The sequence below is a fragment of the Miniopterus natalensis genome, chromosome 4 (genome assembly GCF_054644295.1).
Source record: "Miniopterus natalensis isolate mMinNat1 chromosome 4, mMinNat1.hap1, whole genome shotgun sequence".
Classification (NCBI taxonomy): domain Eukaryota; kingdom Metazoa; phylum Chordata; class Mammalia; order Chiroptera; family Miniopteridae; genus Miniopterus; species Miniopterus natalensis.
In genome coordinates this window covers 97,412,189-97,436,650 of record NC_142084.1, presented here as the reverse complement: position 1 = coordinate 97,436,650, position 24,462 = coordinate 97,412,189, and the positions used below count along the sequence as shown (strand labels likewise).

Sequence of the window (24,462 nt, the reverse complement as noted above, 5' to 3'; positions counted from 1 at the left end):
TGTAGTAAATGTCCTGTAGGGCCCAGTGGCTCAGCCTCCCCAGTCACCTTAGCTGGGTCTTCTAGGTGCTCCCCTGTGTGGGTCGTGTACACTGTCCTGTTATAGTTGAGCCTTGGTTGCTACTGGCGTCACTGGGAGGAACTGATCTCCAGGCCAATCTGCTGTGAGGACCAGCTGCAGCTGAAGAGCTCCTGTGCTGGAGACACCCCTATGGAGCAGGATTTACTTCAGTGGAGCTTTGGTGTTCACTGAGTCCACCCCTTGAATGTGTCACTCGTGGATGTGGAAGGGTTGAGTTCAGCATGGTTGAAGCTGACCACCAGGGTACTGTCTCTGGGGCCTCCTGGGAGGTGCAAACTCAGCCTCTGCCTGTGCCTTGCCCAGGGCCACCTAACTACACAGCAAACCATTGATGGCTGCTACTTGTGCTGGTCTTGGAGGTATCCAGGAGAGGTCAAGCTATGAACCAATGCAGGCTGCTGCTAGTGCCAGGCCTGGGGCCACTTATTGAGAGGTATGGGGCACGTTGAGGCCAGCTGCTGCTTGTTTGAGAGATTTTAGGAAAGTCCTAAGTATGAGGCTAGAGAGGCCGCTTGCATAGAAAAGCCACTGGAAATGGCTTGGATGAATTTGCAAGTAGGGAGGGGTGGGATCTCCAGGAATCAACAGGGTGGGTGATAGGTGTGAGTCAGGTTGATGGAGATTTAGATATGGTGCCTGCCTGTGGGCTCTGTGGGGGGAGGGCTCATCAAAGGAGCAATGGCCTCTGCCAGCTCTTCTGTCTGGGAGAAAGCTGCCCCTCCAGCTCTTTCCTTGATTCCAGGCAAGTTAGTTCCTCCCTGAATGTCCCAGTTTCCTTTCAAGCTGCTGCCCAGCACTGGAGCTCAGAGAGAGCATGTCTGAGTAAGTCTGTGTGTGGGCCCTTTAAGAGGAACTGCCTGGGACTCCCGCAGCCTCAGTGTCACTCAGCCACAATCCTCACTGGTTTTTACAGTCCAAAGTTGTGGGGACTTCTCTTCCCGACACTGGAAACCTCCCTGGGTTGGGGGGCCTGATGTGGGGCTGGGACCCCTCACTTCGGGAAACCCCCACCACCAAGATATCTCTCCTGGTTTTAAACTGCAGCACCTGGGTGTGGGACCTTGGCCGTGTACCTGAGATTCAGCCCAGATTTTGCTCTGCGTCTCCGCTCCTCCTACTGGTCTCAATGCTTCTTCAGTTCCCTAGCTGTAGGACTTCTATACAGCTAGACTTCAGGAGGTTCTGAATGACGGTTGTTCTGTATTTTAGTTGTAATTTTGATGTGGTTGTGGGAGGCAGTGGGTACCACTGTTACCTACGCCGCCATCTTGTTGTCTCTCACTGAACCATGTTTTAACGATACTTGGATTAATAATCAATCTTTAAAAACTGGGAGATTTTGCCTGGCCAGGCGTGACTCAGCAGTTGAGCATCGACCTAGGATCCAGGCGATCAGGGTTCGATTCCCGGTCAGGGCACATGCCCGGTTGCGGGCTCATCCCCAGTCGGGGCGTGCAAGAGGCAGCCGATCAATGACTCTCTCATCATTGATGTTTCTCTCTCTCCCTCTCCCTCCCTCTCTCTGAAATCAATAAAGATATATTTAAAAAAATAAAAAATAGAAAATAAAAATTGGGAGATTTCACATTAAAGTACAGATTTCCAGCCTCTCTGGAAAATCTTAAGCCATGGTAACTGAGTACAATCTCATCTGGTAACAAGCTGTGGGGAGTAGCAGCCGCTTAAGTTGGCCCACACCCTCTCCTATTTGCCACAGTCCCTACCACACCCTACTGTGCCCTAGACCTGGCCTACTTCATATTCATCAATCATTAATGTTACTACTTGTCCCTATGGTAACTTGGGTCTGTGACCCCAGCTGCATGCTGTGTGTATTTTATGTGTAAATCTTTCCATGTTTTTTTTTCTCTGAGTTCTTAAACATAGATATATAGCATTGCTTTATATAGCTGTATACTATACTAATGTGAGCATCCTACCCCTGAGCTGTCTACCACTATTACTTATACATAAGGGAGAAATAAACCTCTATATTGTACAAGCCACTGCTACTTTTGGGCTTTCTGATAGTAAGAGACAAAATGATCCCTATTAATATAGGGATTTTTACTGATTTCTTATTGAGTAACATTACTTTTTATACATTAACATATTAATTAACCTATATCATATATATGTTACAACAATTTTCCCTTGTTTCTCAATCCACATGGTAGCCAGTGTGACTTTGAAAACGTAAATCAGGCCAAGTCACTCTCCTACATAAGCCCGGCAACAGCACCCACCACACCCGTTGAGACCCACTCACAGCCCGGTTTTGTGAATCGCAGTCAACTTCTAGATTACTTTAGAGAGAACTAATCTCTCCATAATACTGAGTCTCCCCTTTGAGGGACAAGATGCTTCTCTACAACCTTGGTTATCTTCGCTCATCTCAGGTGGAAGCTGAGGAGTGCTGGCTGTCACTAGGTACCCCATGGGCTCTGGTGCCCTTCCTCAAGGACCTTCATTTGCTCCCAATTGGCAGGGTACTCACTGTTAGGCTGAGTCACCTTTTGGTAGAATAAGTCTTCTCCATGTCACATTGCTATCCTTATAGAGCAACTTACAATGGACTGTGATAGTTTCAAATTTAAAACTATTTTAAGAATTGATACATTTTATATATAAAACTATTTAGGAACAAAGCACATCTGTCTATATGTTCAAGTCTCTTCATGTCCTTTGATATAGTTTTCTTCGCATTTCTTATTGAAATTCATTTCTAGGGTATTTTATGATTTATATTACTACTGAGTGGCATTCTGTATATTTATTTTGTATCTAGCCATCTACTACTTCTAATAGCCTTCTAGTTGATTATTTTGTCTTTTCTCAGGTCTAACATGGTGAATCTGCTTTTCTTTTTTTACACATCAAAGTGCTTACAACAGTGTCTGATACACGTGGGTGCCCAATAAACATTAGCAATTATCTCCTCCAATATCTGTACCTTTTATTTCATTCTCTTAGCTAACTGTTTTGACTAGCAGTTCCAGAACAAAACAGTGGTGATAATCTTACATTTGACTTTTTGGGAATGCTTCTATGTATTCCTTTTTTTCTTTTAAGTCCTCACCTGAGGATATTTTTTCCATTGATTTTCAGAGAGAATGGAAGGGAGAGAGAGAGAGGGAGAGAAACATCAATTGGTTGCCTCCTGCACATGGCCAGGGATTGAGCCTGCAACCGAGATAAGTGCCCTTGACTAGACTCGAACCTAAGACCCTTCAGTCTGTGGGCCAACACTAACCACTGAGCCAAACCAGCCAGGGCTGTATGTCATTTTTAAATACATCCTAATAATGACTGTTTTGAAATATGGACTGTGAATAAAAATATATTATTAAGTAAAGAATCCTTCTATTTTTTAAAGTTCAAAATTAAGACTGGATATCTGATTTTTATTCAATATCTTTTTACCATCTAAGCTATTATATGGTGAATTATATTAAGAGGTCTTAATATTGAGCCATCCTTACATTTCTGGAACAATCTCACTAGCTGTTTTCTATTTGCTGGTATTTTATTTAGAGAATTTAAAACCTAGTCATAAGTAGAATGAATCTGTAGTTTTTCTTTTTTTAAATATTTTTTTAATTGATTTCAGAGAGAAGAAAGGAGAGGGAGAGAGAGAGAAACATTAATGATGAGAGAGTCATTGATCAGCTGCCTCTTGTACGCCCCCAACGGGATCGAGCCTGCAACCTGGGTATGTGCCCTGACCAGGAATCAAAATGTGATCTCTTGGATCCTAGGTCAATGCTCAACTGCTGAGCCATGCTGGCCGGGCTGTAATTTTCTTTTTTTGGGTTATTTCTATCACGTTTTGGTATCAACATTATGCAGGTTTTATGCAAATAATATGTAAAACTTTCCTCACTTTTCTATGCTCTGAAATATTTCAGATGGCATAAAATATTTTTATTCCTGCCCGGCCAGGCGTGGCTCAGCGGTTGAGCATCAGCCTAGGATCCAGGAGATCATGGTTCGATTCCCGGCTGGGGCACATGCCCAGATTGCGGGCTCGATCCCTGGCAGGGTTGTGCAGGAGGCAGCTGATCAATGACTCTCTCATCATTGATGTTTCCATCTCTTCCTCCCTCTCCCTTTCTCTCTCTGAAATCAATAAAGAAATATTTTAAAAAGATTTTTTTTTTATTCCCTAAAGGACTGAAAGAATTTGCTCATAAACTGGGCATGCTGTTTTCTGAGGACTAGCTTTTTGAGGACTTACTCAGTTTTTATCTCTGGTTATTGGTCTATGCATTTCCTATGTTTTCATGGGTCACAATACGTTACGTATACATAAAACCTCGCTTCATTATATCACCTTACTGATATTTCCCTGCAAAGCAACAGGCAATCATGCGTTCACTTACAGTGGGGTCGGTCCAGAGAGAACATCTCGAACACTCCTGGCAGGGGGCTCCTGGAGAGCGAGGATGCTGGCAGAAATGGTCATACCCATTGATGGATACTCGACAGAGGTAGCACATTTGGGCCCCACAGCGGCAAGACATGCGGTTGCAGCCTTCGGATTTGATGAGGCCGGTCCCACATTTGTGGCACTTTCTAATGCGAGCAGCAGTCATTTTCTCTTCACTGAAAAAAGAACACATGGTTGGAGATAGTAGGGAAGACGAAGAAAGAAAAAATGGCTATTAAGTGTTTATTTTTTACCACATATGACTGCCTCTCCTTTTGTTGACATTCAAAGAGTGAAAAGAGCCTATGTTTTGGAGTCTGAGAACTGGGTTCAGTTTATCAGTTGTTAACCTTGGGTAAATTACTCAGCTCACTGGAGTCTCAGTTTCCACACTTTTAAATAGGGAAAATCCAACTTTCTCACAGTGTTTTGAGGATTACAGGTAAAATACAAAGTACCCTGGCACAGAGCACTTAGAAACACTCAGGGTGTTCTGAAATAATGTGTTTTATACATACAAAGCTGGATAATGGTGAGCCAGTAAGCCTAAATCTTAGCTATATTCACACCTTGGATTTTTAAATACTTGGCATGCAGGTGTGATAGACACAGCTGGGAATGATCCAATAGCCAATGGAATCCTACATTCCCAGAATCCCTGGCAGCAAGGGGATGGGTACACATATGGCTCAGTGGGTAGCTTGTAGGGAGGCTACTTGTTACCAGAAGCACTTTAACCGATATGGAAGCGCAGATGACTAGGATCAAGATGATAGGTCTTGGCTCTTCGTCATGAGCTGCCACTGCTGAACTAAGTCACTTCCATGGTGCTCTGTTCATAACATTTGCTACTTGGCCAATAATTGTTTCTGTGTCTGTCTTCCTCTAAGTTGAGTTCCTTGAAGGTAGAGAGCAGAGGCTGTGCTGGTATACCCAGCTGGCATGAAGAAGTATGGTCTTGACAGGAAGGTGTCAAAAGGTATGCCTACTACCAAGACCTGGAAAGAGTATGTAGGACCCAAACAGTGGACAGCCCTGACGTTGGGACTCATGCCACTGCTCCATGCATGGCAATGACTGTAACAGTCTGGGGATGAGTTTTGATCTGCAGACTCCTCAGGCTGAGAAAAAGCAGCCTTTTTTCTCCCACTGCTCCAAGTTCTTCTGCTAAATAAGAGTAGCCAGGGATAGGCAAGTGTTTTTAATTACTTATATTTAGAAGATTGCTGTGGTAGTATGCTCCTTAGAAGCCAGACCGTTCTTTAAAAATAGAAAAATGCATTAGGAAATTGGCTGCTATTCATTTAGGTTTAATTTTTGAATGACCCAAAATGAAGGAAGGCAGAACTCTGTCTTGAAAAGAATTTAAATCCAGTTCAAGTTACAGAACAAATGAGTTCTAAGTTTTCTGAATAGGAAACATTGTCAAGGAGACAAAGTTTACTACTGCCAACTAATATAATACACACGTTCACGATTTCAGTTACTCAGCAACTGTGAGGACACTGGTCAATGCTCCATGTTAAGCCTCACAAGGTTCTGATGAAAAAGCTTCCATTTTGAAAAGCTATGACCAAAACACAATTGCAATCTTCTACAGCATTGACTTTGTGTAAGAGCACCCTTGAGACTGAGGTGTGGCTTTCAGCCACTGTACTTTGGTTGCCTGGGGCTGACTGACTTATTTCCTGGGCAGCTAATAGGTTGTAGTGTGGGAGAGAAGTGACTAAAAAGAATCAAGGTTACACAGTTCTTCCTGAAGGTTTGGAAAGAGGGTGCATTTGCTTGCTCTGTCCCACCACACTGTCAGCTGCCAATGTGAAATAATAGTGGGTGTGGTAAGGGAGAAAAGGCCCTCCTAAATGGATGAGGAATATGTAAAGATCCATGCAACTCAACATTGGTTGCTACAGTGTTCAAACAGCTATTCAACACTGCATCAATATCCATTCAAGTTCTTTGCTTTTGCAAAAGAACAGTACTGGGTAGGGCCAGAAAGGCCTTGTACCAAAAAAGGACTGCTATTATGGGATGCGGTGGCCACCTATCCAGTAATATAAAAATGCAAACTGCAACAGGGGAGAAATCAGTTGATTCTTTTGGGAGGAAGGTGATTTGGCAAGTAGATTCTAAATTAGGCAGAAAACAAACAGCCCCACAGGATGTGTTCCTGTTCAGAACAGGAAGAGAGGACTGAGCTGCAGCTGTGTCTGCTGACCTCATGTTCAAACAGGAAGGCTTGCTGCCCTCTTCTACATAACCAACAGAGATCCTATGATTCCATGATTATTTTTCTCACCACTATTTAAATATGCTGGGAACTACACTTTGGGAGCTGTCTTCATTCTTGTGGCATATACTACTATTCAAATCTTAAATGGCTTTCCTTTGTGAGTGTGTGTATGTATTTTTTTTTTATTGTGGTAAATACACATAAAATTTACTGTTTTAACCATTTTGAAGTGCACAATTCAGGAGCATTTAGTATATTGCCTAAGTTGTGCAACCATCCAACTCTGTACCTATTAAATAGTCACCCCCCCATCTCCCTTTCTGTCTTTAATGGATCTGTCTATTCTGTACATAGGCAACTATTCACATGCCTATGGACATTTCATATAAATGGAATCATATAAGATGTGACCTTTTGTGACTGGCTTCTTTCACTTAGCGTGTTTTCAAGATTCATCCATGCTGCGGCATGTATCTTCATTCCCTTTTTACAGCCAAATACTATTCCATTCTATGGATATATGGCACTTTGTTTACAATTCATCAGTTGATAGACACTTGGACTGTTTCTACGTTTTGACTATTGTAAGTAGTGCTGCTTTGATCATTGTTGGACACATTTTTGTTGGAAGACCTGACGCATTTCATATCATTTATTATGCTTTATTTTATGATTCAGCAACAATAAACTCCTAGAATTTCCTGTGTGTACCCTGCTGTTTCTTACTTTTGCCACTTGACAACTGGTAGGATTCCTTGGCTTTCTGGTCCATGGAGAAAGCACTGTGTGGTGGGGACAGGAAGTGGAAGCCTCTAGAGCACCCCACACTATAAAAATACTAAGTTCCTGTGAGCATCTTTGAGACTGATGCCACCAACAAGACTTCAAAGTTGCAGGGCTGTTGATTGCCATCGCATCTCCTTTTACTTCTCTGGCTTGAACAGAGAATGGGTCCTGGACCCAGTGCATCACTGGAAGCCTAACTAGATGCTGATTCTAATTGCAGCTGCTGTTCCAGATGTCGTTTCTCACCAGAGCAAGTAAACAGAGCCTCTGGCAACTGGGATGCAGCTGTTGATCTGGAAAATGCTTTTATTCTCTGTCTGATAAGCAGAGAACACCAGAAGCAGTTGGGAAGGACGTTGGTCATTCGTTGTCCAACAGGACAACACACACTGGTCTACTATTTAAATGATGTGCAGATAGAACCAGGTGAACAAGAAGTAGCAGGTACTCTACGACACATTAATAAGGTGTATGCCTGTGAGATGGTGAGAGATAAGTCCCTCAAAATGATTGAGATCTGTAATCTTTATGAAGTTCTGGTGATGTGGAGGTCAGGTGTGTGTATTAGGATAGTCCTTCCAAAGCTAAGCACATGTTGCTATATCTTGTAACCCCTACCATGAAGGAAGAAGTCAGACACGTGGGAAGCCTTTCTGGATTTTGGAATCAACATATTTCACATTTGGATGTGCTGCTCTGGCCCATTTACTGCTGATATAAAAGGTTGCCAGGTTTAAACAGGGTCCAGACCGAGACTTTCCAGCTGCTCCTGGCCTCAGTGGTGCTCCAAGGGTTTATGGCAGACCAAGACACTAAATGCAGCCAGCAGCAGGAACTGACAGGACAACAATGGGGGCTCTGCTTCAAAAAGTAACCAGCTCTTTTCCTTCTAAGAACATCTCCTAGCCCATGACTGAGCCCTGGAATAGTCCACGTGCCTGACCCTGGGGCATCAAGAACCAGTACAGAGAGTGGGACGACACTCCACCACCAACTCCAAGTAGAATATATGTGACCAGGTCTAAAAGGCCCTGAATGCAATAAGTTATTTTTATGTTCTTGCATCACATTTGTAAATCAGGGCCTTCTGCTTACGGAAGCCTGAGCATGAGGCAAAAATCATTCTGGGCACAGTAATCTGTATAATAACCTTATAAGTTGATTATGATTATGCTCTGTACTTTATAGATGAGGAAACAGGCACAGAAAAATTAAGAAATTTGCTCAAGGTTCTTAACTATGGCTATCCATAGTGAGCACTCAGTAAATCCATACTGACTACATAAGACATCCTCCTTAGGGGAAAAACAAAGGCCAAACAGCGACAAAAGAAATCCTCCCCTGCTCCCAACTCAAAACAGAAATGACATGTCCACAGTAATGAGAACAGATTTTTTTGGGAGTTGGCTCATAAATCGGCTAAAAGACAAGTCCAAATGAGAAGTTTAAAGTGTTTTAGTGTTTTAGGCAATAGCAAAACTGCTGAAATCAGTACATGCCTGACAAGAGAACTACTTTGAAGAAAGAATAATTTTTGACCTGTTAATCACTTCAAGGCCATGCCGCTGGTCAGGCTGGTGGCCACTCTGAATTATAAAGGCTGGCTGACACAAAGGTAAGCCTAGATTTGAGGAAGCAATGTTAGACTTTTCTAGTTGGAGTGGCATTTGTGATTCTATGTACGTTGTTGTATTAGTTTTCTATTGTTACCATAACCTTAATTTCATCTGCAAAGTCCCTTTGCCATGTAAGGTGACAATATTCACAGGTGGTGGGGATTAGGGCATGAACATTTTTGGAGGCCCTTCTTCTGCCTACCAGTCTGTCCTCTGGCCTCCAAAGATTCATATCCATCCCACACGCAAATTACAGCCACTTCATTCCAAGAACCCTAAAGATCTCATCCATTACAGCATCAACTTCAAGTCTCAAATCTTATCTAAATCTCCTCAGTTCAATAGTCCCAAATCTCATCATTTAAAATGAGTACAGGTAAGACTCTGGATATGATTCACTCAGACACACTTCCTCTCCATTTGTAGGCCTGAGAAACTAAAGAAAAACATTACTTGCTCCTACAGTACAATGATGGGACAGGTACAGGATAAATTACAGATATTCTGGTTCAAAAAGGGAGGAAATGGAAGGAGAAAAGGAGTCACCACTCCCAATCAATCTGGAAATTCATCTGAGCAAACTCCCTTATATTTCAGACCTGACAATAATCCTGAGATTTGAGGCTCTGCCCTCCTGGTTCATGGCTGCACTTTCTGAGTAATCTTCCTTTTTTTCAAAAAAAGGTAGAGTATGCTTGCAGCTCAGCAGTTTTTAATCAGCCTGTTTCCTGCTTGTAGAATTTTGGGGGTCTGATAGACTTCATTTCATACTCCCTGTCTCTTCCAGTCCAAGCTGATAGTGTTTCTGCTGATACAAAATTCTCAAGAACCTTGTGGATCTACCATTTATGTCACAGGAATCCATTCCATTAGGCATGAAGCTCATTCATAGGTATTTCCTAGATAACCCCACCTTTATTTTTGACTTGTGCTGGGATGGCTGAGGGCTAATGCCCGAGTTTCCTAGAGACTGGTTAGATTGCGAGGATCTGTGAGTCACTCCCGCAATCTCTTCAAAGAGCCTTTGTATGACTGAACACTCTCGACATTCTGAACAAGTCCTTGCTTTTTTCTCTAAAGCATGCTTTTCCTGACAGTGAATCCATCCATTTTAGGGTCTTTTATAATCTGGATGAGAATTTCAGAAACAATCACATCCTGTCCCTTTCTGTTATAGCCCTCCCCTCAATTTATTTCTTTCCATTTGCATTTTTCACTCTTCAACACTTTGCAAGACACAAATTACCTAAGCTTGCTGCCATTATATAAAAAGAATTCCCTTTCCTCCAGTTTCCAATAACATGCTCCCATTTCCTTCTAAGTCCTCACCAGCATTGTCTTTAATGCCCATATTTCTACTAATAGTCAGTCTGGTGATCATCATCTAAGTATTCTCTAAGGCAATTTAGGTGTTGCCTGGAATGTTCCTCATTTACTTCTGAGCCCCTAATTGTAGAGTTTCTAATGTCCATATTTCTCCTAACGGTCTGCTCAAGGCAATCTAGGTGTTTTGCTGTAATGCTTCTCAAAATTCTTCCAGGTTCTACCCATTGCCCAAATCTAAACCCACTTCCACATTTTTAGGCACCTGTTACAGCAGTGCTCCACTTCTGGTACCAAAATCTGTGTTAGTTTTCCTTTGCTGCTGTAACAAATCACCACAAATTTATCAGCTTAATCTAATATGAATTTATGATTTTACAGTTCTGCAGGCTGGAAGTCTAGCACAACTGAAGTCTCGTCAGTCCAAAATCAAGGTGCTAGCAGGCTGCATTACCTACTGGAGGATCTAGGAGAGAATCTGTTTGCTGCTCATTTGGGCTGTCAGCTGAATTCAGTTCTTTGAAGCTGTAGGGTCAAGGTCCCTGTTTTCTTGGTGGCTGGAAACTGAAGGTTGTTCCCTGCTTCTAGAGGCTGTCGCATTCCTTGGCTCATGGCCTTCTTCCTCTATCTTCAAAGCCAGCAATGAGAGGTTGAGTCCTTCTCATGTCTCTGACTCTGTCCATCACTGCATCTCCATCTGATCAGAGAAAGGCTCTCTCTCTGCTTTTAAGGAGTTATGGGATTAGACTGTGTTTAGCTGGATAATCCAGAATAACCTCCCCATCTCAAAGTCCATAACCTTAATCACACCCAGAAAGTCCCTTCTGCCATGTAAGGTAGTATATTCACTGTTCACAGGCTCTGGAGATTAGGGCATGGACATTTTGTGGACCATTATTCTGCCTACCAAGTCTGAGGTAAGCCATTTGCCTAGGTTTCAAATCCCTGCTATGCCACTTACAAATTGCATGACCATGGATAAGTTACCTGGGCTCTCTGTGTCTAAGTTCTGTCATTTGCAAAATGAGGGTAATAGTATCTACCTGTGGTGCAGATTTGGATACAGTTAACTACCCCAAATAGGCATTTCCCACTTCATTATTTTTAGTAACAAAACCTGCTCCTTGCCCTAGCTGGTTTGTCTCAATGGTTAGAGCGTTAGCCTGCGGACTATAGACTCCTGGGTTCGATTCAGGCCAAGGGCATATACCTGGGTTGCAGGCTCCATCTCCAGCCCCAGCCGGGGCTTGTGTGGGAAGCAACCAATAGAAGTGTCTCTTTCTCACATCAGTGTTTCTCTCTCCCCCTTCCACTCTCTCTGAAAAGCACTGAAAAACACCTTTGGGTGAGGATTAAAAAACCACCACCACCACCACCACCACCACCACCACTACCACCCTGCCAAAAGAAAAAACCCTGCTCCTTACCCTTCAGATTTAAGCTGGACATAAAATCACCCAGCTAAAGGCTACATACAGTGTCTGCCTTGGAGCAGGCTGTGGCCAAGTGACTCAGTCTAGACAAATGGGTATGAACAGAAGTGATACACACACACACACACTTTATTTATGTATATATTTATACACACACACACACATATATGTGTATATGTATATATGTGTGTGTGTGTATATGTATATATATGTGTGCGTGTGTATATATATATTCTTTAACTTAAAAATCAAAGAAAAGCTGCCTGGCTGGCAAGTTGTCTCTCTCTCCTCACCTACGGGCCGGAGTATAAATGTGGCTGCACCCCAGTCACATTTAAGCAGATGAGAACACTGCCTTAGGTAACAGTGAAGCAATGACATAAAGGAACCTGTGTCTCTGAATGACCTCATTGGACAGATCTGCTCCACCCTCTAGCAAGGGTGGACTATTATATGAGAGAGAAATAAACTTTTGTATTGGTTAAGTCAATGTATTTAATAAATTAATATGTATAAAGCGTTCAGCCACACAGGGAGTGCTACACAATAATGGCTCTTATTCCTAATTGTATTAATTTGCATTCTGGAGGTTGTGATTCTACTCAATGTCACAGGCCACCAGTATCCTATAGGAAATACAGATAAAAGCAACCTAATTAAAATGTGTTATTTGCTTATTTAGACAATAAGAAGAGGAACCAACATATATTGAATTCATATATGCCAGGCATTTACTATGTTACACTGATCCTGGGAATAGCTCTATGAGGATGCAGAGATGAGGAAATGAAGGCTCAGGGATCAGGTCACTTCCTTGAGGTCAGTCTAGATTGGGGTAGCTTGAGAACAAGTTCTCTCCTCAATACTCACTGCCCCTCTTTGCCAAAAAGGCAGTTTAATGCATGTGTGTTTGTGTATGTGTTGCAAATTAGTCAACAAACACCTCTGAATTATGTTACTCACATAGATGTTCGGTACTTGATGTCATCTTTTTCAGCCAGCTCTTCACAGGTGAGGCCATTGTGCTCTTTCCAGAGTCCCTGACACTTCCTACAGGTTTCCTGGGGATAAAGCAGAGACACACAGCTGCTGGTGATAGAACCCATGCAAGTTTCTGTTCAACAACAGGGAATGGAAATAAGCTTCACTTGGCCTGAATTCTTTTAGAAGCTCTCCCTCCCTTTCAGCAGGCATATTTCTACAGACATCTCAATATAAGAGAAAGAATCATTAGACAAAAACATGAGAAAATTTTCTCTCCTTAGATCAAAAGGATGCATTGCTTCCAACACTGATTTGTATAAGGCTTTCTAAAATGCCAGGAGCCACCTGGAAAACGCCCATAAAGGACAAACTTATGATGAGATTTTTGAGTTTTTAAAAATAAAATACTGCATGCGAGCTGCCTGAGCGCATGGTCTGTCAGGGTCTTATAAATTTCTGCAATTCCTATGCCCAGTGTTCCAGTGTTGTCTGGCACAGAGAACTCTTGTTGAACTGAAGAATGATCTACACAGGATAACTAGAGGTCCTTAACAGAGGTACTCCTCCCTCATAAACATGGATTCATTCTCCAGAGTTTAACTTCATTTATAAACATGAATTTTTAAAAATTACTACTTTTTATTCTAGGATCCTTTGTAGTTTATAAATTGTTACATCAATAATAATTTTTAAAAAATTAACCCAATTTAATTTCCATAAGTAGAAATTACAACCCCAGTAAATACAGTGAAGGAAAAGATACGATCAGCTTTAACTGGGGACCGTTCTAGTCTAGGGAGACAGTGAAGGCTTGAGGAGTTGGAGACAGATCTGAAAGGTGAGTCAAAGGGAGCGAAAGAACAGCATTTGGGCAAAGGAAGTAAGTGGAGCTGGGAGGTGAAGCAGGGCAAGTCTGGTTTCTGTAGCTGAACTGCAGACAGTGGGCCTGGTGAGGCCCACAGGGGCCTTGTAGGGTGTGATGATCAGTTTGACTTTTATCCTAAGAGCACTAGGAAGGCATCCAAAGGTGTCAAGCATGGAAGTAGTATCATTAGCTTTGTGATTTTAGATCATTCTTCGTGAAGAACAGGTTGACAGGAAGAAAGAGTGAAAGTGTGAAGGACAGTTAGGAAGCTATTTAAAGTCATCCAGGAGAGAGATCAAGGAGGCCCACCCAGACATAGGGAGTTAGGTGAGGGCATGAAGGAAAGTTGAGTGACTTGAGAAAAATTTAGGAAGCCATACTTGCTGGTGTGGTGATGGCCTGGCTTTGGGAGTAAGGAGAGGGAAGTGTCAAGGATGACACCCTGGTTTCTGGTTTGTGCAACACAAGGTAACAGCAACACAGATGGAGCTTGGGAACAGTGGGAAAGGACTGGATTGGGTAGGGGGAGGGCAGGCTTTAAGATCCAGAATTTGATCTGGGTGGTGATGGCACAGGAACCTGTGGGACACCCAGCAGAGATGTCAGGCAGGTAGTTGGGAGTAAATGTTTAAGCATTTGGGAGCAGATGGGCTAGAGATCACCAGAAGAGTTACTCGATTATATCTTCACATCAATTCTAAAAACATTGATCACTGTATTCTCCACTTATTATTGAAAATTTTCTAATAAACACCGCTAAGATGATTCTAAAAAGGCATAGAATAGTATGTACAATATAGATGCTACCATTTCTACATAAAAAAGGTGGTGGGAAAAGATAGTGATATATAAAACCAACTTGAAAGGATACCCAAGAAATTGGTAGTATTGATTGTCCTGAGTGGCTGGAAGGCAGGGGTGAGACTTCTTACTACTGTAGGCCTTTTGTTTGTTTTTTAAATATATGTTTATTGATTTCAGAGAGAGGAAAGGAGAGGGAGAGAGGCAGAAACATCAATGATGAGAGAGTCACTGATCAAGCCCGCAACCCGGGCATGTGCCCTGACCAGGAATTGAACCCCAATCGCCTGGACCCTAGGTCGACGCTCAACCGCTGAGCCACGCCCGGCCAGGCTGTAGGCCTTTTGAATCTTATACTATATAAATGCACTATCTAATTAAAAGACAAAACAAAATTTAAAGAGAGAAAAATGTAATGGACTACTTGGGTAGCTGAGAACTTGAACCCTTTGGTGGGTGTTGTAAAAAGGTTCAATCAATGTAATGAGGTGGGGTAGGGGTGGAGATGAGCTGATCAGAAATTCTATATTAAATGCTGTTGCTTCCAATATGAACGATGTTCTCTGTCAGTTCACTAACTAACTACATCCCTGTCAGTAAACAGAGGCTAAATCAGTAGTGACAATTATTACACACCAAAAGCAGCGTAAAACCCATTTTTAAAAAATGTTTTTTAAAATTTTTTATTTCTTTATTGATTTTAGAGAGAGAGAGGAAGGGAGAGGATGAGAGAGAGAAACATAGATGTTAAAGAGAAACATTGGTCAGTTGTCTTCCATATGAACCCCAACCAGGGATCTAACCTACAACCTAGGTATGTGCCCTGACAGGGAATTGAACCAGTGACCTCTTTGTGCACAGGACGATGCTCAACCAACTGAGCCACACCAGCCAGGAACAAACCCCATTTTTATAAAACCTTGTGCCTGACTATTCTGGGAAACTGGATAAACAACAGCTGGAGAATAGATGAACTGGTATCTGGATCCTAACCTTCAAAACAATACTAACCTAGCCACACTCCAGGAATAGCAGCTTGAAAACAATGCACTGCATTTAGATAGTACTTTGTGCCATTCCTGGAGATGCAGTTATTAATTCATGGGACCGTCTTCGTAAGGGAAGAACCCATTTTCCAGGTGAGGCACAGGTCCACAACAGCAAGATGACCTGGCCAAGCTGAGTCAGTTGTAAGCGGTCACTGTGAAGCTACCATTCATTTCTAAAATCACAGTGGTTCTCCTTTAGGTCCATGTGTGGATTTTCAGCCATGGTACTTCTCACTGAAGGGCCCAGGGGTCCCAGAGAATAAAACTAAAATGTGTTTAAAAAAACAAACAACAATCTTTATTGATTTCATAGAGAGGAAGGGAGAGGGGGAGAGAGAGAAATAGAAACATCAATGATGAGAGAGTCATTGATTGACTGCCTTCTGCACGCTCCCCCACTGGAGACTGAACCCACAACCCGGGCATGTGCCCTGAACAGGAATCGAACCACAATCTCCTGGATCATAGGGTCGATGCTCAACTGCTGGGCCAAGCTGGCCAGGCTAAAATGTCTTTTGAAGAGTCTAGCTAGTTACACATGGAGGCCCACAATTAAAACAAGGTAAGCATACAGCAGGCTGAGTAAATTTAACATGCGGAGCTTTCTTTTTAAAAATGTACCCTCTTGCCTGGCTGGGTATGGCTCAGCGGTTGAGCAGCGACCTAAGATCCAGGAGATAGAGGTTTATTCCAGGTCAGGGCACATGCCTGGGTTGCAGGCTCCATTCCCAGAAGGGGGCATGCAGGAGGATGCCGATCAATGCTGACTCTCATATCACTGATGTTTCTCTCTCTCTCTCCCTCTCCCTTCCTCTCTCGGAAATCAATAAAAATAAATTAAAAAAAAAAAAAAAGACCACTTCTAAACACAGTATATACTTTACTAAATTGTAATTCTTTCCTCTCAAGCACAGCCAGGCTTTGTTCCTAGACTCAACAAACGCTTAAACGATATTAGGCAGAAGAAATGTTCTTGAGTGTTTCTGACATGAAGAAATCACATTCTTCAAAGTGAGGTTAATGAGAAAGTCCCAAGGACCATTTTGGAAGGGAGAGTACATTTTAACAAGTAACTTCAAGACACAAAGGCCATGCACATCCTGGCTATCAAACAGAATAGGAGACCATGCTTTTCATCGCCTGTGTGCATTTTTAGATCAGGAGGAAACAGTTAAATTCATCATCACCCAAATACAACAAAGGAGGCAGCTCCTTCCCTCCAAATGAAGAGGGCTGTGTACACACTGGTTAACTGGTTAAGCAGCTATCAGTCCATGTTCTTCATGACATCAGAGAGATTTCTGGTTAAGTTTTATGTTGCCCTTTAGTCCTCATGATGCATTGAGGTGTTTTGACTATTCATTAAAGGTCTTAACTTTGCAATATAAGGAAAATACAGCCTCCCTTCATTTGTTTTCTGCTGCTTAAATATTTTATGGGTAAGGCATAAGATTAAGTCTCATCACCTTGTCTACACTCAGCAGAGCTTCCTGCTGCTGGTAAAGAACCTGAGAGAAGATGAGACTGAGGGTTCAAGTCAGCAGACTGCCCTCCTTGCTCTCCATGCCTCCAGGACTATCTGAAGTTGCTTAGCTCCCCATGCACGCTCCATCTACCTGCCTGACTTCCAGCCTTGTCTCAGAAGCAGCACACAGCAGAAACTGCTCACCAATTTTTGAATGGTGAGACTTATAGACTCACTCTCCGGAGGGGAGAAGTTGCTGACCTAGATATGGGACATGAGCTGGTGTCCAATCCAAATCTAATCTTTGAAATTCCAGGCTCCAATGACATATGGATAACAGCTAAGTCCAGAAAGAGACCAATTTTAAGACAGAAAAACAGACAGTGAGACATGCTGGAAACTTCAAAGCTCAGGCAAAATCAGTGGGTTTCCCTTCCTTTCTTTAACGGAATCCATGAACTTCTATTCTGCCTTGGGCAAGGATGCACACAGTCTCCTGAGGAAGACAGATATTGGAGCAAACCAAGTAGAGCACAGTGGAGTTAAACGTAATAGTATACACAACCGCACATGCACATCTGGGAGAGAAAGCAAAGGAGAGGGGGAGGGGCTATGTCAGATGGAGGAGTTGGCATCTTCATGGGACTGAATAGAATATTGTGAGCGGTGAGAACAGCCAGGCAACTAGTAAAGAACTTTTCCCATCTGGGTTGACATTCTTTGTGGAGTACCTTTCCCAGCTATGACAGCCATTACAGTCAAGTAACTAAAATGTAGAACCAGCCCAGCCGGCGTGGGTCAGCAGTTGAGCATCAACCTATAATCCAAGAGATCATGGTTCGATTCCTGGTCAGGGCACATGCCCAGGTTGTGGGCTCGATCCCCAGTAGGGGGCTACAGGATGCAGCTGATCAATGACTCTCTCATCATTGATGTCTCTCTCTCTCCCCCTGCCTCTCTCTGATATCAATAAAGATATACTTAAAAAAATAAAATAAAATGTAGAACCAGACCTTCAATCAAACATTTCAACAATGATACATATTTACTGTTAACATTTTAACGAGCATAGAAGGTTTTCATATCATTAAATAAAATTATTTTAAAGTAAGATCTATTTAAAATCACCCTTTAAAATTGTCTATATTTCCTCATGTTTTGTAATGTATGTTACAACAGTAGTACATACACACGACTTATAAATGAACACATATAATGCGGGGTGTTCCGCTCTACACAGTGAGAAATCACGACTACAGAGCTGTGCACCTACTGCTCTAGATATGGGAAGTCACGACAAGGCAGCAAGCTGTCCGGGCTTGGTTTGCTAATGCTTTGGTGGACTGAAGAGGCTGAGACTGGAGGAAGGAAGACAGTTAAGCACAACTGGAAGAGTCTCTGAGAGTGATGAGGGAGAAGTCTAGAGTAACTTCTGGGTTTCTAACTTGGGACTCCAGCTGGGCTGGTGGCAACATAAACCTGGATCAAGTGATGCAGGAGGAACAGATATGAGTGAGGGTGGGAGGACAGGTGAGAACATAAGTTTAATTTTAGACTGGAGTCTTTATTCATTCTCGGTATCTGAGGAATTTCTATCATTTGTCAAGTGCTGTATGAGATGTTGGGGATAAGGCAATAAGCAAGTTAGACTCAGTTTCTACCTTCTTGGAGCATATGTTCTAGTGAAAACACACACACCCAACAATAGATATGAAACAAACAAAACTACAACCATTACAGGAACATTTCAGAGGAAAAGCATCAGGTGATGTAGTGTAAAACAGCAGAGTTAAATTAGCCAGGGTCAGCCTTAGCTGGTTTGGCTCTGGTTAGAGCACTGGTCCATGGACTGAAGGGTCCCGGGTTCGATTCCTGCCAAGGGCACATTCCTCAGTTGCAGGCTCAATCCCCAGCCCCAGTTAAGGCACATGAAGGAGGCAACCAATCGATGTGTCTCTCTCACATTGATGTTTCTCTCTCCCCCCCCCCTTCCTCTCTCTTCCTTCCCCTCTCTCTGAAAAGCAATGGGAAAAATATCCTCGGGTGAGGATTTAAAGAAAAGAAAAAAAAAATTAGCCAGGGTCAGAAAAGCCTTTTTGAGGATGTGACACTGAAGCTGAGCCCTGAAGGGTGAGCAAGGTTAGCAGGTATGGGGGAAGGGTGTTCTGGGCAGAGGGAAGAGAGGATGTGTGCAGGCTTTGGCAAGGAAGAGGGCCTGTCTCATTCCAGGAGCTCAGAGGAAGTTGGTGTGAACGGAGTCCAAGGGGCGGGGTGGGGGTAGGGTAGGGAGTTAGAGTGGACAGTGGTCAATCCTGCGTGCAGACACTGAGGCTGCAGCGGGAATTTGGAAAGCCAGACTGAATAGGTGAAGTGATCTGATTTACATTTGCAAAAGATCACTCTGGCTGCTGATGGTGGAGGGATGGATAGCTAGGCTGTAGGACCTTGTAGCAACTCCCCTCACTACACTAGGGCCAAGATGATAACTTCTAGGAGAACAAGCCCTAGAGTCTGAATTCTATTCTTGGCCAGACTTCCTCCACAGCCCCCCACAAACTCCTTCCTGAACCAAGCTGTGCCAACATTGAGCCTGGCAGGGCTGAGACCAACCTCGAACTGGGGAAATGGCAGCATGCCTGTCTATTCTTGTTGGGAATAAGAGGACTGCTTTTCCTATATGGTTTCAGAAATGGAGTTGATTACTATTTTTAAAAGATTCTTTTTCAATTTTGGCTCATTAGATGAATTTCTCGCTGGATGTCATCTACAAGGTAGGGGGCACCTTTTTTTGAGTGTTAATCCTCACCTGAGGATATCTGAGAGAGAGTGGAAGGAGTGGGTGAGACAGAGAGGAGAAGAAAGAGAAACATCAATGTGAGAGAGACACATCGATTGGCTGCCTCCTGCACGTGCCCCGACTGGGCCAAGCATCGAACCTGCAACCCAAGTACGTGCCCTTGACTGGGAATTGAACCTGAAAGCCTTCGGTGTGCAGGCTGATGCTCTAACCACTTAGCAACACTGGCCAGGGCAAGGTAAGGCGCACCTTTAACAAGCACCTTGAACTCTCACATCCCTCCCACTACCCCACTACTGGCTCTGGGTTCCCAATTCAAACATCTTCTGGTACAGGGTGCTTTTCATTCAATTTTCAAAAGCAACTCCATAAGGGAAGTACTAGAACATAGCTCCCCCCCCCCCCCAAGTAAATGAGAAAAGGAAGGCTCAGAGAGGCATATTAACTTGTTTAAGATCACAGAGCTATGGACTCAAGTTTGCATGATTCCAAATCCACTTGCTCGTTCTCCTCTATTCTCATGTTTGCAAGCAAGAACAGGTCATTGCTTACTGGAAAACGCAAGGGCACTACGGTATGAGACAAACCCTGAGGTTACAATGGGTATCTTGTGTAAGGAGACCACAAATGAAAGATTAGCAAGGCTGCGGAGAACCGAGTGTCAGGGTTTCGAGGACGTGGACGCCCAGCCACAGCTGTGTAGGACACCAGCTCCCCATGCTTCCTGGAGAGCGAGGAATGACCCATTAAGACGCAGGATGGACTGGGATTTCTTAATGGTGATAGGAAACTTCTAATCACTGAGCAACCTTAGACTGGACACATGAGGAAGCAGCTGGTCCTGTCACCTTCAGCCAGCTGCATGTCGGCAGGGCACAGAAGGAAGCACGTTTTAGGTTCCCATTAGATGCACAGACACAGGCAGGCTCCACGTTGGTGTGCCACAGCAGAGCCAAATCAGCTACCTGGTCCTCCTCTCAACCAGCCCCTGGGCCCAGACTCGTAAGTACTTGCACTCACTTCTCTAAAGGTGGCCAGGACTATGATATATGAAGACTTGTTAATGACAATGCTTGTGATCATTACCATCACCCACACTGCTCTGGGTCAAAGCCCTATTCCGAATGGTACTGGTAATGGAGGCGATTTCTGCACTGAAAGGAATGACAAAACTCTCACTTTTCCTCTTTCATCCCTCAACAAATACTTCCTAGAGTGTCCATAGCGACCAGGCTCTGTTCTCAGCAAAGGATCGGTGAACAGATAAAGGCCTTGCCCTCCTAGAGTCTACGTTCTGGGAGGCAGTGGGTGAGTGGGCAGACAGACAGAAGGACATGTACTCTGTAGGAGAGGCTTGGGGCAGGAGTGCAGGCAGGGAGGCTGCCATCTTACACTGGTGTGAAGGACACCTCATGCAGAGCTGGCGTTTCAGCTCAAACCTGAGGGTATCTAGTAGAGCAGTGAAAGCAGGATGGGGAGTAGAGTGAGAGGAGCTCAGAGAGGTAGCACCCACAGCGGGCAGCATAGCTTGTCCAGGGCCAGTATGGTCGGCCTCCTGCCAGTGCCACACGCCCAACATCCTCAACCATGCAATGCTCTGCCTAGATGTCCTTTTTCTTCTGGCAACATGTACTCGTCAGTTCTCATTTCAAATACCAGGGGCTCTAGGAAACTGAAATGACCTGGCAAAAGTTGGCACTCTTTTCCTGGACTCCTGGAGCATGTGACTCCCACTCTATTATGGCACTTCTAATAATGTCTTATAATTATCTGATTACATCACAACTCCAAGAAGCCAAGCACTCCTTGCAGGCAAAGACTATGCCCTGCTGGTCAATGTAGACAGGCTTGGAATGAAGGGTTCAATTCATCTACGCAAAAAAAAAAAAAAAAAAAAAAAAAAAAAAGCCTCAAATTCCTGATTGCAAGGAGCTTACTTACCATTCTATGCCCCAGTTATCTCTGAATTTCTAGGGCCTCATACTAGGTCTAACCCACAGGAGGGGCTGAATACATGAAAAGTGACAGAGAGAAGAAGGCGGCAAGACAAAGCACACTCTCCTCCAGGCAGAGGCCCCGCCACTGCTCCAGGGACGTGGAACTTACACAGGGGAAAAAGCCACGAGACTTCTTGACAACTCCTGCCCAAAATAATGTCATTTCCTCCCTCTCAGGCCTTCAAATTTATAATTACGTAAAGTATGATGATTTTATGAGAAAATCAAGTTACATATAAGACACTTTCAGGTTAATTCATTAGGGTTTATGTCTTAAGGATACAGGTTATATACATATTTTTCATTGTGGTTCCTTTCTTTGCTCCCTATCTCCCTTTTGAAATCCAATGCACAAAACTGGAAAGATCAGTTATTACCAAGAAGCTAATGGCCAAATGCTTGCAGATGGTGCTTGAGAAAGTACTGAATATATTTCTTCTTCTGTTTAATAGTTTATTGATTTTGACAGAGAGGAGGCAGGGGAGAGAGAAACACTGATGTGAGAGTGTAACACCGATCAGCTGACTCTTAGGGATTGAGCCTGAAACCTAGGCATATTCCCTTGACTGGGAATTGAACCAGCAACCTCTTGGTGCATAGGACAACATCCAATTGAGCCATACCAGCCAGGGCTGAATATGTTTCTTTTCTTCTTCTTTTTAAAAAATATTTTATTGATTTCAGAGAAAGGAAGGGAGGGGGGCAGGGAGGGAGGGAGGGAAACATCCTTGATGAGAGAGTCATTGATCGGCTGCCTCCTGCATGCCCCCGACTGGGGATGGAGCCCGAAACCTGGACATGTGCCCTGACCAGGAATTGAACTGTGATCTCCTGGATCCTAGGTCAATGCTCAACTGCTGAGCCATGCCAGCCAGGCTGGGCTAAATATATTTCAATTAAGCTGTTTCTATTGATTTTCTCCTATACCTTTAATACGTGGAAACTGATCTCTTCATTTTCGTAAAAGGAGCTTTACAAGTGGTAGTGCCTGACAACCTGTGCCTGGAACCTCTAGTTTAAGAGGGGTCAGGATGAAAAATCAGCCTGGGTCTACCCCCCCAATCCAGGGGCTCTAGAAGTCAGCTACCACCCAAGGTTAGATCATAGGTTCCTCCTACCCCTGCTGACCAGAACAAGACATCCAGCCTGCCTGAGTCCACTTTTCTTACAGTGCAAACAAAATTCAAACATTAGTTCTTTTAGTGCTGTCTTGTAATTATCTGACTGCATCACAAAGAGAAGCCGAGCTCTCTCTGTAGAGGATTTCTTTCTTTTCCTCAGAGTAAATCATCTCTTGGAGGCAGGAGAGCCTAGATTTCTAAGTGAAGAAATTCAAATCTGGGAAACATTCCTGAGGAAATTACTTCTTTGGGTAAGATTTCATATTATTGTTTTTAATGGTCATGCACTAAATTAGGGGGGTTTAAAAAAATGTGTGCACTGGATGTGCACCCTATGATTTCTATGTACAGAAGCAGAGTTTGAAGAAAGAAATCTCCAAGTCTTACTCCTGCAGATGAGAAAGAAGTCAAGCACTTCTTTCCTTTGGATCCACCAGAAGTAGGTGGTGACAAATTGAAACAGGTGGCCACAACTTTGGTTTCTGTGCTAATGCTGCCCTCTAGAGACAGAAAGTTATAAAGGCACCGAAACCCACCAGGTTTACACTGTCTGGGAGAGGGCAACGCTTGAGAAATACTGACTGGGAAAGCTACAGCTGCCAGCTTTTGACTACTATGGGGACCAGGACTTTTAAGAAAAAGTGGGAGGTCAATGCTTCCTGGAATACATACAAGTTCTATTTTACCTTTACCAGAATAATACAAACAAAAATATCAGTTCCTATATAGCAGTTATTCAAATACCGATGACTGTTTTTCTCAAATGCCCATTTATGTAACAGAATCAATGGTATATTGGCAACACCCAAGGCAATGCCAGGAAGTGGACATTTATGTGCTAAGGAGAAAAATACAGAAAGGAAGAATGCTAATGCTGGGGTGCAGAGAGGGAAATTGTTCACAATTATAAAGTGGGTGGCTGGGGAAGGCCTCTCTGAGAAGGTGTCTGAGCAAAAAGTTGAGAGCTGAGGAAGTGAGTCTTGTGGTGCCAAAGAGAAAAGAGCTAGAGGCTGAGTAAGAAACATAAGCAGTGGGGCAGAGGGCCAGTAGAGGCTGAATGGAAGGCAGGTGTCTGGGGCCTGGGAGGTAATAAGGACTTTGACGCTTATCAGAGTAAACAGAGGTTAAAGAGGATTCTCTCTACAAGGATTTGAGTGAGGCTGGTCCAAAGCACCCCTCTGTGCTGGACCCATTTTCATGGAGAGAGCTCAGGCCTTGGTACTTCACTCAGGCTTGAAAGGGCAGGAGGGCAGAGGCTGTGACTAAGCCCCACCCAAAGGATTTGCTGACAGCAGATACTTGATACAACAATACAAGTTTGTGGAAGCAAAGTTACTTACAGCTATGATTTTTAAACTAAGAATTGCAACCCATTGGTGGGTTGCAAAATCATTTTAGTAGATAATGACCAGTGTTGTGTTGTTTTTTTTTAAAAAAAACTAGAACAGAAAAGAAGATACTAGAGTGCATTCCACATGTCAG

The 24,462-nt window shown here is 43.4% G+C and overlaps 1 protein-coding gene across 3 annotated transcripts in view; it reads right to left on the bottom strand.

The window, feature by feature from the left end:
• Positions 1-24,462, bottom strand: part of RNF216 (ring finger protein 216) — a 115,292-nt gene that overhangs the window by 16,445 nt on the left and 74,385 nt on the right. For all 3 annotated transcript variants that reach the window (XM_087817013.1, XM_087817014.1, XM_016213631.2), the window contains 2 exons: positions 12,865-12,962; positions 4,464-4,686 (listed from right to left, as the gene is read on the bottom strand). In XM_087817013.1, the coding sequence (XP_087673139.1) occupies positions 4,464-4,686; positions 12,865-12,962 (321 nt within the window). The remainder of the gene's footprint in view (positions 1-4,463; positions 4,687-12,864; positions 12,963-24,462) is intronic.